This window comes from Epinephelus moara, chromosome 20, assembly GCF_006386435.1.
Source record: "Epinephelus moara isolate mb chromosome 20, YSFRI_EMoa_1.0, whole genome shotgun sequence".
Classification (NCBI taxonomy): domain Eukaryota; kingdom Metazoa; phylum Chordata; class Actinopteri; order Perciformes; family Serranidae; genus Epinephelus; species Epinephelus moara.
Genome location: NC_065525.1, coordinates 36,291,132 through 36,307,553, shown reverse-complemented (window position 1 = coordinate 36,307,553; position 16,422 = coordinate 36,291,132). Strand labels below are relative to the sequence as shown.

General features: G+C 40.0%; 2 protein-coding genes across 2 annotated transcripts in view; both read left to right on the top strand.

Annotated features, from left to right (window-relative positions):
- Positions 1–547: 547 nt before the first annotated feature.
- ppp1r3ab (protein phosphatase 1, regulatory subunit 3Ab) lies at positions 548–7,752 on the top strand. Its single transcript, XM_050074285.1, has 4 exons — positions 548–1,482; positions 2,079–2,146; positions 2,236–2,333; positions 3,031–7,752. Exons 1-4 carry the CDS (start codon positions 626–628, stop codon positions 6,130–6,132), a joined length of 4,125 nt encoding a protein of 1,374 aa, XP_049930242.1. The 5' UTR covers positions 548–625; the 3' UTR covers positions 6,133–7,752.
- A 4,754-nt stretch (positions 7,753–12,506) lies between these two features.
- bmt2 (base methyltransferase of 25S rRNA 2 homolog) overlaps positions 12,507–16,422 on the top strand; it is a 12,588-nt gene continuing 8,672 nt past the window's right edge. Inside the window, 2 exon segments of the mRNA XM_050073895.1 lie at positions 12,507–12,618; positions 12,621–12,821. Of these exon segments, the coding sequence (XP_049929852.1) occupies positions 12,540–12,618; positions 12,621–12,821 (280 nt within the window). The 5' untranslated portion in view covers positions 12,507–12,539.

Genomic DNA, 16,422 nt, shown 5'->3' with positions numbered 1-16,422 from the left:
GCTCGTGGCTCGGGTTGGACATGCCACTTTGTCACAGCTGCGAGATAAACACAGGAAGTAGTACAAACACAATGCATAACTGTAAACTTTGTAGTTCTGGTATCCACAGATAAATCTCGATATGGGATAAGCAGATAAAAGAATGAGCGTCTGTGGAATGGTTGTTTCTTACATATTATCAGGAGTTCACAGTTGCACCATCAGAGAGTCAGCGACTGGTCAGTGGGAATTATTTCGGAGGCCTGAACACTATGTGAAGTACATATGTTCTGTTTTGGACCTCATGTGACCCACTGTGGGCCAAAAGCAACCCATAGCTGCCATGGTAAATCTCATGCTTGTTATACAAATAGCATTACAACACTCTGGGGAGCAATAAATACAGTTACTTAAGAACAATGTCCACAACTCTAAGATGTGAAAACAGTTTTGTAGTAAGAAGAAGTTATCAGTCTATATTGTAGATTATATCACACAAACTCTGCCTCTCAGAGGAAAGAGGATGATATTTTCTCCTCCTGAGCTTAGACTACTGTACATAGTTTAAGTCCCTTCTGGCCTATTTATAGTGTTGGCCCTTGCAACAATGTCATCTGTAACTTGACTCCATCTGTGAAGTCGGAGCATGTTGAATGTCAGTTGCCAGCAGCAGAAGCACTGCAGTTCACTTCCCGCTAACTCTCCCACAGAGAGCCCCATGGAGTTTGTGGGACAACCGAAAGCTTCTGAGGCCTGTAACTTCTTAGGGGTGCCAGGCCTCAGCTCCTTGGACGTGGACGATGACGAGTGTGAGGTGGTGATCGGCATCAGGCCCAAATCTTCCCCTCTCCCCCGGAGAAAGAGCTCTACAAGTGACGAGGATTTCGAGCCGGAGCCGCCTCTGACGGGCTCCAGGAGAGTGTCCTTTGCAGACGCCAAAGGCCTCAGTTTGGTGCAAGTGAAGAAGTTTGAAACTTGGGATTTACCCAAGCTGCCAGTATGTGACCCTTCTGAAGTTATAGGTAAAGTTGCAGAGGAGTACTTCCTGTCTCCTCTCACTTTCTCCCTTCCGTTGCCTACGGCGGAGCTGTTCGTCAAAGTGCAGGAGCAGAAAGTGGAGTTGGAGACTATCGAGTTAATCCCAGGGACCACAATACTGAAAGGAGTGATCCGTGTCCTCAACATCTCCTTCACTAAGTCGGTATACGTCCGAGCCACTTTGGACACCTGGTCCAGCCACTTTGACCTCTTGGCAGAGTACATGCCTGGTTCCAGTTACACTCTGATGGACCTTTTTTCATTTAAGCTCACCTTAGTGCCTCCGTTCGGGGAGCAGGGGGCCAGAGTTGACTTTTGTCTGCGGTATGAGACTCCACAGGGGACATTCTGGGCCAACAATAACGGCAGGAACTACGTGCTGTTTTGTCACCAGAGAATGAAAGAGAAGAAATTGAAACCACAGAAGGAGAATGTGAACAAAAAAAGTTGCCTGAAGATTGTCAGGTGAGGATTTTAAGCGTTTGATGATGTTTGTAGACACAGTGCAGTATATTTAATGGTGACAATCATACATGGTCAGGAGAAATGTCCATCATGCTGAAGCTGAAAGAGCGCACTGGCCAATTTCTGCCATATAATTTTAGAATATTGGCTACTGTTCATTAGTAGCTTGATCAAAACTAGAAATTGTTGTAATTATTGTATGAAAGATGTTACCTTTATGAAAGCCTTGGTTTTATAAACAGCAAATGACAACTAGCTAATCAGGTTTATTTAGGTGTGGATTATGTGAGGTCTGTGCTTTCTTTAGGTTTGTGAGAAATCATTTCACATAACTGGTGGAAAGATCCTCTATATTACTGCTGAGTTAATAATATGATGGACTGGGATTGTGCAACCAATACAGGCTGTTTTAAAAGTTTTTTAAAATCCAGTATGGATTATCACATCTTACACTGACAAATGCCACCAGCAAAATGATTTTAAATACTTTTTTATTAAAAATGATTAATGTATCTCAACATTGTCACCTCTTGTGGTGTGTTGATTATTAATAGTTGCATGAAAGTGTGATTGATCCCAATTTTATTAATTCACAGTCAGAGCACTTCCACTGTGGAATACCCTACAGCAATGGAAGCTTCAAATCAAGAAAACATTTCAACAGGTGAATATTTTATTTTGGGGAAAATAATTGTGGAATTAAAAGAAATAATGCAGCCTCAATATGAGAGTAAAATGGCTCTTTTTTCCCAGCTGTTTTGAAACAGGGAGGGGTAGCAGGCACTATCAAAGTCAAGCAAATCTCAGATGATCAGTCAGGAACATCAGAGGAGGATAGACAGAAATTACTGGTGAGTAAAAAGAAATAAATATTATTTTTTTGGCACGTATAAAACGAGACACAACAGTCTGGTTTATTAAGACATTTGATGCTTTGCCTTTAGACTTCCTAGCCAAATATCCAGACTTTAAATGCCAATTCAATGACTTTGTGCTTGCAACGTCAAGTGTATTTGCACGTTAAGTAACTGGAAACCATCAAATTGTTGGGAAATCTGAACTGCTTCTCACTAGATACTGCAAACTCTGTGACTGTTTAAACAATCTCTTATTTTCAAAATTGGTTTGACAACACTGATGCATTATCGTCTATGAAAGAGAGTTTAGAGACACCACAGTGTGTATATGAGGTCCAGGAGAAAAAGAAAACTTAACATGACCCCTGGAGAACTTTCTGAGAGAATATCACATGACTGGGACCTGAGTAGCACCAGAGAGACATAATGTACCCATGCACCTAAAGGACACTCTGTGCATGCAGTTTGCACTTCCTCAGTGTCTCATATTTTGTCACGCATACTGTTTTAACACTATTTCAATCGTTTATCTGTTTGTATTTAATCAAAAATGCAGTCAAGGATTTTATTTATTGCGAGCATGTTACTGTGTGATGTGTACCTTTAAGTGTCACCCTACTCCATTTCTTAAAACAGCATAACCGCTCTGTGTGCAAACTGAAATTAATCTATCCCTGTTGTTGACGGACAGGTCGAAAGCAGACATAACTGCAGTCGAAGAAGTCGTAGAAAGGCTGCACGGACTGCTCGGGTGAGGGACTACTTTTCTCAGAGAGATGGAGGGGTGGATGACACTGAAAGAGATGAATCACCTCCAGAAGCTAAACAGGCAGCTCAAGAAGAAACCCCAGAAGAAAAACACTCAAATGTGAGATCATTTACCGAGGGAAGCAGCAAATCAGAATGTTCTGAATCTGTGGAAACACGCAGCGCACCTCTCCTTGATGATACATCACCAGCACACGACTATACATCTAACAGTGAGACAGCGAAATTTGAGAGCGTCAATTTGGCTGACTCTGCCACATTAACAGGAGGTGAGAGTGCCACGGATATCCCACACAACCCCTCAAATGATGAGCCTGCTCCTGCAGAAAAGATCAACATGTCAAAAGCTGAGGAAAGCAACGCTGCAGCAAAACCAACTGAAGTGAGCAGCCTTGTAAGTCAGACCAACAGCTTCAAATTTGGAACTGTGGTGGCTCCGTTGTATCATCAGGTGTTTGGCAGAGTGGGAAGTGAAAGTCAAAACGTCAGTGATTGGGGAAATCCAGGACTGAATGTTGCAGACTTAACTCAAAGTTACCTTTACACTGAAAGAAGACAGACTAGCTGCCCTTTTCCAAGAGATGCGAGAGGCAACGATGAGGAAGTTCACAGAAATGCGATAACGACTCAGGAATCAAACCAAGAATTCTTAGATGCCACTCCAAATAGTCCTCCCAAGGAAGAAGAAGAAGAAACAAGTTTGAGTGTGACAGCAAATGACATCCTGGACCATGCAGAAACTGTGCAGGATCCAGTTGATATCATACTTTCAGACCAGAGTCGCACAGATACATCTGAGGTTCCAAATACTATTTCAGAAGACACAGTACATCCACATGCTGTACACATTTTAAATACAGATTTGTTAAATCTACAAATACCTGATGAGAGTTTACATCTCCAGGGAGAGGCACAGGAAAACAATCTAACCCATGACCTCCAACTGCCAGAGCACTCATGCAGACAAACTAATCTCGATGAAACACTTGCAGAGAGTGATGACATGCCCAGTGTAGAAACCTCACTTATGCCACTTCAGCCCTCTCAGAGTGGGTCAGAGTGTGTTAGTGACAAGACAGATCAACAGACCAGCCGAAGTGGAGCAAATGACTTCAAGTGTGTACATGAGTCAGACAAAGGCAATGGCGTTGGCGAAACAGTAGCATTACCAACAAGCAATGACCTTTCAGAGGAGGATAAACTATTAGCAGCTTTACATGATTTGAATCCTGAGCACATCAATAATTCAGCCGCAGAAGAAACTGAGAATAGCTACGTTTCTTGTTTTGAAATTGTGGAGGAAAAGAATGTCACCACACCTCAGATATCTCTTGAAACTAATGATATGGAAGAAGGATATAAAGTGGCAAACGACTCATATAAAGGTGAAGCAAAACACTCAGCTGAAACTAAGGTAACTGGTGAGGTAGCTGAGTCAACGACAAAAGCAACGATAAGTAATCACATCCATGGCGACGTGTTCATCGAGCTCAAGGACGAAGACGTTAAAGAAAAAGAGAATCATGAAATGGAGGCCGCTCTCTCAAAGGATTTTTGTTTGGCAGACACAACTGAGGTAAACTGGGAAATGATGGTTGAAGAAGAGGAGAAAAACATATTAACAGATGAAGCAGAAAGCGAGGCTGTAAGTGTAAAAACTGTGGAGAAAGACCAAGGACAATTGGACGACCCAGGGATAGAGTTGGAGGATGCAGGGATAGAGACAGCATCAGAAAATAGAGATACAACAGAGAAAACAGAGAAGGAAAGAGAGACTGAGAACAAGGCTGAAGATGCAGATGTTTCAGAGGACAAGCAGAGGACTGCAGACAATGATATTTCCGAGATTATGTCTGAAAAAGACAGGGAAGAAGTTGAGAAAGAATTGGAATATGTTCAGACCACAAAGACAGCTGGAGAGGAAGAGCCATCTGAGGAGACTGAAGAAGAAAAAAGACAGGAACAAGAGGAGACACAGTTAGAGGAAGAAAAACACTTTGCAGTGACACCAGAGATCAATACCCAAAGGTTAAATGTCCAAGATGAAGAGGAGATAGAGGAGGAGGAAGAAATGGAAATAAACTTGAACGATGACTATGACGCAAATGTGGAATGGGAGGATCAGTTAAAAACAAGGGAGGAAAACAGAGAAGAGGAGAATCCTGATTACAATGAGGAAAGTCTTGCTGATGTAGACTCAGAGAGCATGACAATAGAGGATGGGGAAAATGAAGAGGGGTGTTTTGAGGAGAGGTCAGACATTACACAAAACAAAATTGAGGATGGTTCATCTGCTCCACTGAACAATGTGCAGGACAAGAGAGTCATTGACAAAGAAAATACAGGTGTAGGGCAAAATGGACACATCCCAACTGAAATGCATCTTTACAATGAGGAAGATTTCGAGAATGTCACACATGACCTATCAAGAGCTGAGGGAAATGAGAATGACTCCGCCGCTGCAGAGGGAGGTTCATGGATTTTTACAGGTGAACCTGAAAGTGACCAAGAAAGCCATGACAGCTCTTCGGCAGAGTCTGACTCAGACGATGAGGTGGAGTTGTACATGCACTGTCTGAGGGCCGTTCACGCTGGGGCTCAGGCCCAGAAAGACAGAAACAAGGATAGAGGTTTTAATGTGGCCAAAAGGCCCTCCATAAGCAGAGGCAAACCACTGTCCACACCCATGCCACCCATCAGCGAGTCTCTGGATGAAGAGCAACACTTCAGCTGCCTTTTGGACAGTCATGAGGACATGGAGATAGCAGAAATCCAACTAACAGCTGCAGATTCAGGTGAACAGGAGAGCATCAATAGAAATGTTGCATGGTGGAGAGAGACTTTTTCCTGCAGCAATATCTCAAAAACATTGTTATATGCCACCTTGTTAGTTGTATTTTTTGTGGTGGCCCACCGGTATGATTTTCTTGCCTGTTTCGGGCTCTACTTGGTATCAGTGGTTTGGCTCTATTGTCAGGGAGACAGGCAGCCAGGACAACAAAAACAGCAGAATAAGTTGAATTAAACTGCTACTGCGTTTCTGCAAATCAAGATTACATTTGTACATTTTATAGGCATCATATCAACATTTCTAAAGTGATGTAGTGTATGAGTTGACTTCATCGGGAGGTAAAGAGTATGTTGGATGGCATGGCACCTTGGCAAATGCCTGCCAAGCTGTAGACCACTGTTCGCGACCAGCAAAAAACAAACACAATTGTTTTTTTAGTAACTCATGCTATGGTTTTTTTAGCAGATTTTTAGCGCTCAAAGGTGGGTGGTTCTTAGTGACCCTTGGCTTTTCTTCCAGGGGCTTTTAATTCCTCAAACGTGGGTGGTTTTTAGCAACCAGTGGCTGTATTTCTCGCGTCTTTTTGGCCCTCAAACATGGGTGTTTTTTTGTGACCCGTGGCTTTTTTCCGGCAGGTTTTTAGCCCCAAACGTGGGTGTTTTTAGCAACCAGTGGCGTTTTTTTGCTATTGCCTTTTTTGCCCTCAAACGTGGGTGGGTTTTAGCAAATAGTGGCTGTTTTTCTAGCACCTTTTTCGCCCTCAAACATGGGTGTTTTTTAGTGACCCTGTGACTTTTTTTCCAGTTGCTTTTTAGCCCCCAAACCTGGGTGTTTTTTTGTGACCCATGGGCTGTTTTTCCAGCAGCTTTTTAGCCCTCAAACATGGGCGGTTATTAGCAACTTGTGCCTGTTTTTCTGTCAGCGTTTTAGGCCCCAAACATGGGTGTTTCTTAGTGCCCCATGCTGTTTTTCCACTGGAGATAGTGCCACAAAAAATGGTTGTTTTTTACCAAGACATCGCTGCATTTTTTGTTTTGTTTTTTTGGATCGTGCCCCCAAAGCCAGGTATCTAAATCGGAAACATGATCTTTTCCCTAACCATAACTAAGTGGGTTTTTTGCCTAAACCTAACTACATGTTAACCACAGCGTTGTTGAAACAAAAAAGTTTTAACGTATCCTTCACATAATGACATAGAAATGTAATGCATCCTTGGTTTGCAGGAACGTACAGTGCCAACAGTTTTCTAACAATTTGCTTGGTTCATGAGTGTGTAAGCCAAGTGCTGACACAAGCGTTCAGTAGATTTAAAACTCTACTTTTGCTTTGTACTAGTTATTTGAACAAGATCTTCACAATTAGTAATGGTCTAAATATACGAGGAAGACACATACATAGAACAGCGAATGATAATGGGCATTGATTTAAAGGATATATGACACACATTAGAATAAATGCTGTATATTCCCTATGGGAGTAACTCTCTGTTGTCAGGAGTTTGAAACAATCTTTATTCTTTTCTGTACATACAACTTAGTTTTGACTCAGACAACAGGCTGTGGACCATTGCTCACACTGATTAGTTCTGCAGAGCGTTAATGCTTTCTCAAGGTTCTCAGTGTGCTGTGTGTTTGGATGCCAACTATAAATCATTGTGTTTCTGTAGGGTACATGTAGTTTTCATAAGCCTTGAATGAATAAATTGTACTGTAGACAAATAATTCAATGTGTCCAGTGGCTCTATATTACTATCAGTGTTAACAACACTAATAGAAGACTAACAATAGTGGCCAGCTAAGGGAATAACAGAATAGATTTAGTTTAGTTTAGTTTTAACATGGGCTTTACACAACACAACTGTTGAGCCAGAGTTAGCTATACAGCTAATCTGCATCCCCGGTCTCTGCAGCTTAAATTTATGCAACTTAATAACCACCAACAAGACTGTAACCTACAGCCATACGGTTAGCTTTGAAGTGGTGTTTTGAGCTAAACTTTGTTTTATTTAGAACAGTGTTTCTCAAATGGGGGCGGGGTACCTCTCAGAGTACTTTGGGGTACGTGAGTTTTCTTTAATCAGTCATGCATAATCATATCAGTAAATTGTAAGTGCAACTTATCAAACAGATGCAGTTCAATGCAACAACACTGCCGTCTCTGTGTTATTGCATGGTGTTAAAAAAATAGTTTGCCAGGAATTTATTGATTTAGAACATTTGCAATGTCCCATTTAAGTGTTTTGCAGTTACAATGCTGTTTAGTAAATCAGACAGTGATGGTGCTGTGCTGTATTGCACCTCTTTAAATAGGCTTTTTTTCTACCAAAACTACCCAGCAAGCATTTTTTGGTTTAAAAAACGTCTAATAGCCGTCCACATGAAGACCTAACGTCTAGGCTAAATCACGGCTGAATTTGGGCTGTCAGTGAAAATTTGGTAGACGTCTAACCATAGCCAAAGTGTAGACGTCATCAATTATACGGCTATGTAGAGACCATGTCCAAAAAATGGAGATAAACATATTTTAATTACTGTCGACTCTCCATACGTGATTGAATATCATGTTGCATGCCATCTGCAATGGCGAAAATTACATTTAATCAATTTCAAAATTAAATCGGCTAGATTTGGGTTACGTGTAGCTAGACTAAATCGGAGCTAAATATAGCCAATACGTTTAAATCACGGCTACTGCTTGCTGGGTAATTTGTGCTGGTACTTGGCTGAACACTATCTTAAAACGTGTGAGAACCTCTGGTTTAGAAGGTGTAATATTTGGCAGATTTACCATCGTAGTCACGCATATTTGAAGTAACACTTGGCACAACATAAAGCTGAGTACGTTGCCACCAAAAGTATTGAAAAAATTAAAGTTTTGTCTAGATAATGTAGCTAGGTGAGAAGTTATTACAATGCATCTTCATCTGTTCCGATTTATGGTGGGAATTCATCCGATAGTCGTAGAGACAAATCATTCTGCACCAAAGTTCATGGTAATCCATCCCATAGAAGTATACATTGCATTTTTCTGTAATAAGCTGGGCTACACTTAAATGTACCCGCTTACAAATAAACAGCAAAGTGAATGAACTTAAAATACATTTTATTTTCTGGGAGTATGCAGGTTAGTCAGGTTAGTAACAGATAATCTAACCCATAATCAGTGTTTTTCAATAGAAAATATGAATGCCATCAGGGGTATGTTGTGTCAGAGATCTGCGGTCGTACCCTGAAACTCGACAAGAACGCAGAAACCGGCAATGACTCGACAGTTTGGATTCTTGTTTGTGTTCCTGGTGTGTTGAAATGTTTTTTTTTTAAATCTTGCACTGCATTCTGATCAAATCAGGTGTCTTGTTATCAGCACTTATCAGTAGTGAAATATGTTTGGCTTGAAGCTGACCATCAGAGGTATTAACCTGTACTTTCATACAGTTAGAGGCCAGGGTTCACAAAGTGTAGTCTGAAAATCAATATTTACAAATGAACAAACAGCTCTCGTAACAGAGTAGAAGATAGTTTTAAGGATTATTCCTTCCCTTTCTTATCTTATGACATACTTCTGTCCAAGAGAAGTTGTTCCAACTAGAGGACAAGCATTGAGCCAAATCTACGTGCAATTCTAACTTTAGTCCACAACAGTAAATCTAAATAGGCAGCACTCTTCTAACAACTTTCAGTGCCTATATGTCTTGGGAGCTGAATCAAGTCACTTGTGGTTATAGCATGTACTTCCTGCTCCTTATCTGAACTTTGGCTTTTAGCCGTGTTTTGAGCAGAACACAGCTGCAGTAATATACCCGCCAGGGGATTTCAGGGGCAGTCCACTGGGAGGATTACCACTCTCTTTTGCCAAATGAACACGAACATTTTTAGCCACCAAAAGAAACACAACAACATTTTTGACAAGTGAGACATAGGCTATAGAAGAGTGTAAGCTATCTGTGAAAGAATTACTGACCACAAATTCCTTGTGGATCAAATTCCAATCACAGCCTTCAGGGACAGGAGTTTATTACAAGTATCCTTTTTTAATAAACTGGTAATCTGTGAGTTGAATTCTGCTGTTCAATCCAGCCTCGTCTTTCTGTCTTTTAGAGGTTCTAAATAAGACCGTGATTTACAGAGGAGTATCAGATCTGTCATACAGTAACAACATTCCTCTGTCACTTCACTGAAATCATCCAGCAGTCATTTGACCTGAAGTGAAAATTGGTGCCCACGCTAATTTTTATTAGCTGTGCAGGTGGAGCTCATGTTGGCCGTGTATCATCAAACCACATTGGCTGACCCTTTCACCTGTTGAACTACATATTCTGATAACGACCACAGTGTTTAATAGCTACTGCAGCCAGCCAAGTGTCTTCAGTTCCTAGCAGATGCTTGTCTGTCCTCTTTCTAGGACTTTTATTACTGGAGTGTAGTAATAAATCAAATGTGATATGAGGATGTGGATCAACATTTCAATCAGGGAGTTCCAAGAAGCAGTAGTGCTAATTATATTAACATGAGAACTAAATTATTTGTGATCTGCAGCACGAAATAACTTCAAAATGAGAGAAAATTCGAAAACGATTTAATAGGCCTTTCTCATTTTTTTTGTTTCAAACATCCTGTTTACTACCAGAGCCTTTAAATAAGATACTTACTCTATAAATACCCACTAACGTTAATATGTGTTTTTGGTGTAATAATTACATACCACCCACCCATGACAGTATCACAGCACAACAAGCCAGTGTATCTGCAGCTAAGAAAACAACACAGTTAACCATCATGTGCTGTGTGTTATTTCTGGAAGACAGGAGTAGTTATGTTAAGGCAAGGGATTTAAAATGATTTACACACACAGTCTGGATAACAAAGCTTTAGACAGAGCTACAACTGTCTTGAATTCACACTACATAGAACATAAAATCAGGACAAAAGCAGTACTGAAACTGTAAAATAACTGGTGATTCAGATGATTATATTGTGTTTTCATTGCTGAAGTCCTTCAAACTCAGCTCTTCCAATCTGTTTGTTTTTAAGAAATGTAGACTTAAATGTGTAGGCATATTAACAGCGAACTAAAACAAATGAAAAGGACGTACTGTATAGTGGAAGTCATAGGAAATATGGCGTCCACACAAGATAAATAACACTGGAACCATTGGATGGCACTATATAGGCCTACACAGTTATTACAAGTCAAATTTGATGCACAGGAATGAAATGCAAAATTTTAACCATACAAAGTTCTACGAACACTTTATGGGTTTAAAACATTTTTTTTAAGCTGAATGCACAATGTTTATATTTATTTGATTTTATTGTTCCACCAGGGAGAGAATTTTGTGTTTTTCTCAACAAAAAAATAAACACATCACCAGCATCATCAAATCTTCAACATCATGGCAGCGATGCAGAAGTCGATACAACTTTTATAGTAAATCCCATCATAAAGTTGTTTTACTGCTGTTTTTTCATTTTATTAAATGCATTTGGTACAAAGCTTCCCTTGTATGCGGGACCCATACACAAGGGAAGCTTTGAACGTTCCCGTAAACAACAGTGTTACACAGTGTTCATAACAATTTCGTAAGCATTCTAGAATCTTACCAGCTGTTTTGAAAACAGTAGCTTGTTTTAATCTCTTTAGTTCAGGTATTTAATTTCTTAGCCCATTTTTTAATCCAAGAAGTGATGCTCATGAATAGTTCTGAGATGTCTAACAGTCTTATCTACTATCCAGTGCTCCTGATAATCTGCACATCACACAAACCGCAAAAATATAGGCTGTCCAAGTGCCTCTTCTCTCACTAACCTCCTGAACAGGACAAAACCATGCTCATGTCCAACTTACTCTCCCAAATCTATTGTGCAGGCTCCATTCTCTATTTCAGGGCCTAATCAGATTATCTTACTTGCTGAAGCAGTTAGTTGTTGTTTAGCCATATCTGTGCCAAGTTATTGTAGGTTGTAATGAACATTTAAATGAGCATATTTTTGGATGAAACTATTTTTAAGTACAGTTAATGACCTGACTGATAACATATGTAGTTTACAGTGTACTTGTGCCGCCTTTAAAAACAGTTAAGTATATTTAGTATAGTTTACAGTGTGACAAAATATATATCCAAGGATTCAAAGGTTTCATTTGTCACATAATAAACAATATGTGTATTAAAATGCATTTACGCTGATGTGCTAATTGTGCAATAAATATTAATATAGGTTAAAATACAAGTGTAGATTACAAATTAAAAGAGAAAAAAAATACAAAAACATGTAATATGTAGTATGCATCACAGTTTTAGATATATATTAGTATATAAAATAGAAAAATAAAATTAATTAAGTAAAAAGTGATGTGAGAGCATAAGAAATAAAATAAATAAATACACTTACACGAATAGATTGAATCTGTTAAACTTTATTACAGTTTTAACAGGACAAAGGGGAGGAAACAGTTTGTAAATACATTTTAAAATTATTTATGAAAACATATTTAACAGACAAATACAAATTATTTTGTGTCATGTCATGAGGTGTTGGGAGTCGTGGGATTTACCAGCTGCACATGAACGCTCCCTGGCACACACGCAGGCTCGGGTCCGCTTCCAGGCCTGTGATTGGCCGCCGGACTGTCAGTTCCGAACCATGTCTGTCAAAGTCAACCAATCGGGTCGCGTCTTGTTGGCCGGTGCACCGGTTCGCCGGTCGGTTTGCAGCTGGGAGAAGGGGGAAGCAACTGGCGAGGGCAGCATCGGCGGAGCGGTGCTATGGACCTCAGGGACAATGTCGAGACCGGGGAGACGGAAAACCACACAGAGCTGTTCTCCGTGCCGATCCCGGAGGAAGCGCCGTGTAAGAGGGAGCAGGAGAAGCTGTCAGGGGTCGTCAAAAACGTCCACAGAAAACTGCGCAGGAAATACAGAGAGGGTAAGCAGCCTCGGTTGGGCCCCTTTTTGCTGTCTGTGGCCCTGCAGCCGAGTGGCGAACACTAAACCTTACCTCTTACATGCGACATTAAACAATTTCTCTTAACGCTAATCCCGGTAAAGCTAATTTATTCTGCTCGGTAACGTTAACCTTGCTAGCTAACGGTCTTATGTCGACTCTAGTTAGCTTGTTATGGAGGCAGACCGCAGTGAGGGTTGCACTCAGCAAGCAAGGCCTTTTAAAGCTACTGAACAATAACATTACACACAGGCAGTGTTATTGCTGTTTTTAAACTTAATCTATTACCGCAAACACGTATTATCTCCCCTTTAAACCCAGTGTACTGACAGCAGAGGCATTAATACATCACTAATGACACACAAACAGATCTCATGGCAATGAATGACTTTCTACTGCCTCTTTATTGCCAATAAATGATAACTCTGTGGACTGAACAAACATTTGGTGCAACTTTTACAACCAAAGTAGCTTTATGTCTGAGCATCGGTGTTATTTAGAACTAGACAGCACATCCAAAAGGAGTTAACGCTTCTTAAAATGTCAAAAAATGAACCCACAGATCCACAGTTTGTTTGAAGACATGAAGGCAGAGCTTCTGTGAGTGGATCCAAACTCAGCTGACTATATGTCAAACTGCAGGGAAGGATATTTAGGGTAAGGGAGGGCTGGTGTTGTGGGGGCCAAGGTATTTAAGTGCTAAAAGAAAAGAGATTGAGTCTGACCTCTTGCCAGAAAGCAGAAGTACAGAGGTGGTACGACAATCAATCAATCAACCTATTTGGCACGTAAAGTTGTGTAAAATACAGATTTATTGAAATGCAATCTTGTCAGTTCTCACAATTTGACCATTAAAAATGATTGTAATAGTGAGTATAGCTATATTATAGACATGCTAGGGGTGGACCGCAGGGTTACAGTAGAATAATATGTCATAAAATCAGTTCTCATGCAAATATAAAATCATTTGGGACATATTTCATAGAGAAAATGAATGTTGGTAGACCTATGGCTGCTACATTGTGTTATTTTTGTCCAGTACCAAGTACAGCCATAGGTCTGGCATCATTTTAGCGAATAGTTAGCATGTTATTAATCGCTCATTGCCAAGAAAGTCACATTTGTCACCCCCTTTAAAAGGCAGGTGGAGAAAATGTCACCTGAGAACATCACTTTGTTCATACTTTTTAAGAGAAATTTTCCCCATTTAATACTGATAAACAAAGTTAAGATCCAAACTGCCACTTTAGGGTGGATTTACTTCTGCTTTTATGATTTGAGGAAGTGCAAGAAAGGCAAAAGTGACAACTTAATGGAAGCAGATGATACTGTATCTCTGAAGCTGTGATTTCTTAGTCAAAATGTTTTCATGGGATGTTGCTCTGGATCACCTCATCTGTCTTCACTCAGAGCGAGCCCATAACTATTTGCAAACAAAATTTGACTGACCATAATCGACCTTTATGGGTGCAAATATGCAAAACAAATTGCTGCTCAATTCTGGCATGTGTTTGTGTTACTGTGACTGAAATAAAAAGAGTTAATTTATCTTTTAAAAGCTGTAAAGACTGTGTCAGGGTTACATTTCCATACTGGTTGACGGTGTGTGTTCATCAGCAGCTGTCTGTCCTGAAGACAAAAACATCTGTCTTCTTGATTATGAGTCAGTCTGGATAAGAGCATGATGTAAAATGGGAAGTTTGGAAAAACCCTTTTGCAAGACGATCAGCACTGATGTGTGAGCATCAGCCAGAGTAATCGAATTCTTCATTGCTCGGAAAAGAAACTGGCATTTTACTCTGCAGCACAGACAAAATCGTTTATTCCAGCTAGGAGCTTGAAGTTCAAGACTGTGTAGTTTAAAGTGCCTACAAGCAACGCTGAAGTGGCCCGGATTCAATAAGATGCTACAATGCCTGAAGCGTTGTGCTGTTGTTGAAGCTGCACTCTCTCTGTGTCATTCTCTCTTTCTGAGGAAATGCAAAGTCTTACTGGAGAATGTGTAGGAGGGAAACACAACAATCTTGCAAAATCTTTAACTTGAGTAAAGAAATGTTGCATTATTGATCACTATCTGGGTAATTGTCACAGCACAACAGCCAACAGTTTGTAGGCTATAAGACTTATTTGAATTTGCAAGTAAAACTCCTATTTTCAAATCTTTTTCAATATATACTCGTTTGAATACAACACAAAGACAAGATATTTATTGTTCAAACTTTTCTGTTAACAACACTTAGTAAGCGTTTGGTAACTGAGGATTGTGTAAGTTTGAAAACAAAATTTCTGCTCCAGATTCACAAGCAGGCCTCGGTGGAAGAATGGGTCCAAATCCCTCCTGAACACTGTGAGAGATGAGTTTCTTCATACAGGAAATGTCTTGAGGCTTGCATTGCAAACAAATGCTTCTCCAAGTATCAAATAAATTTCAGTTAGCGTGTTCAATACATTTTCCTGTGTCATTTCGCTTTATTGCACATTGTTTTTGTGGGCTGAAATGTTATGATTTCTTCTATCTGTGTAGTTTTATTTAGTTAAAACCAAAGTCTGGCGTCAATTTAATGTGAGTAGCTGTTTTGGAAATATGTTTAATGACAAAAAATTAGATGTGTTGACCCTCTGAGAGCTTTGAAGCTAGAGTGAAGATCATCATCTGATCATCATATGAAACTAAAAGACCTAAGAAATCCAGTAGTACCAACCATGTAATGCTAGCTAGCTAAATAATGCTCCAAAGTTAGGCTGAATTTTGGCAAGGGAAATCCCGTATTGACATTTTCACAGAGGTCCCTTGGCCTCCCACCTCAAGATACCTAAATGAAAATGGGTCCTGTGGGTACCCACGAGTCTCCACTTTAGTGACATGCTCACTCTATGCTTGTCCCATGCAGTTTTGGGCAAAACATGCAGTTTTTTGCATGTGTTATTGTCGCTTATTGTATGTGAATATTTCTGCATACTGCAGCCTCTAAATGGTCTTGGAATAGCATTAATTGGGTATGACCTGAAAGCTGAGACTCCTGTGGATTCAATAAGCCCAGTTTTATTCATGTGCGATGATATTAGTCAACTGTACTGTACAAAAACACCTACTGTGACCTCTTAGGTCAGTGGTTTCCAACTGGTGGGTTGTGGGTCCATCCTAAGTTGACTGCAAGTGACTCACAAAAGTGTTAAGTTTGTAAAAAACAGACTTTATTTTGAAGAACAGTGAATTTCCGACTGTAGGGTGAGTGACTAACGCACAGCTACTTAACAGAAACGGCAAACTAGCTCAGTGACATGGCCAAATGAATGCGTGACGCTTGACCTTGAACTTAGGGATGCACGATAACTTTTCTTTTAAACCGATACCGATAACTTTCAGCTCCTAAAGGCCGATACCGATAACTGATAACTGATAACACACACACATATACAGTATATATATATATATATATATATATACCTAAGACCATGACATCAATACTATGAACAAAACCAAAACAGTTTTGACCCTTTAAATGAAGAGATATTTATTTTTTCCAATGAAAAACTATTGGCAAGCATCTCAAACATTTTCGAAAAGATATCAAACAAAAAA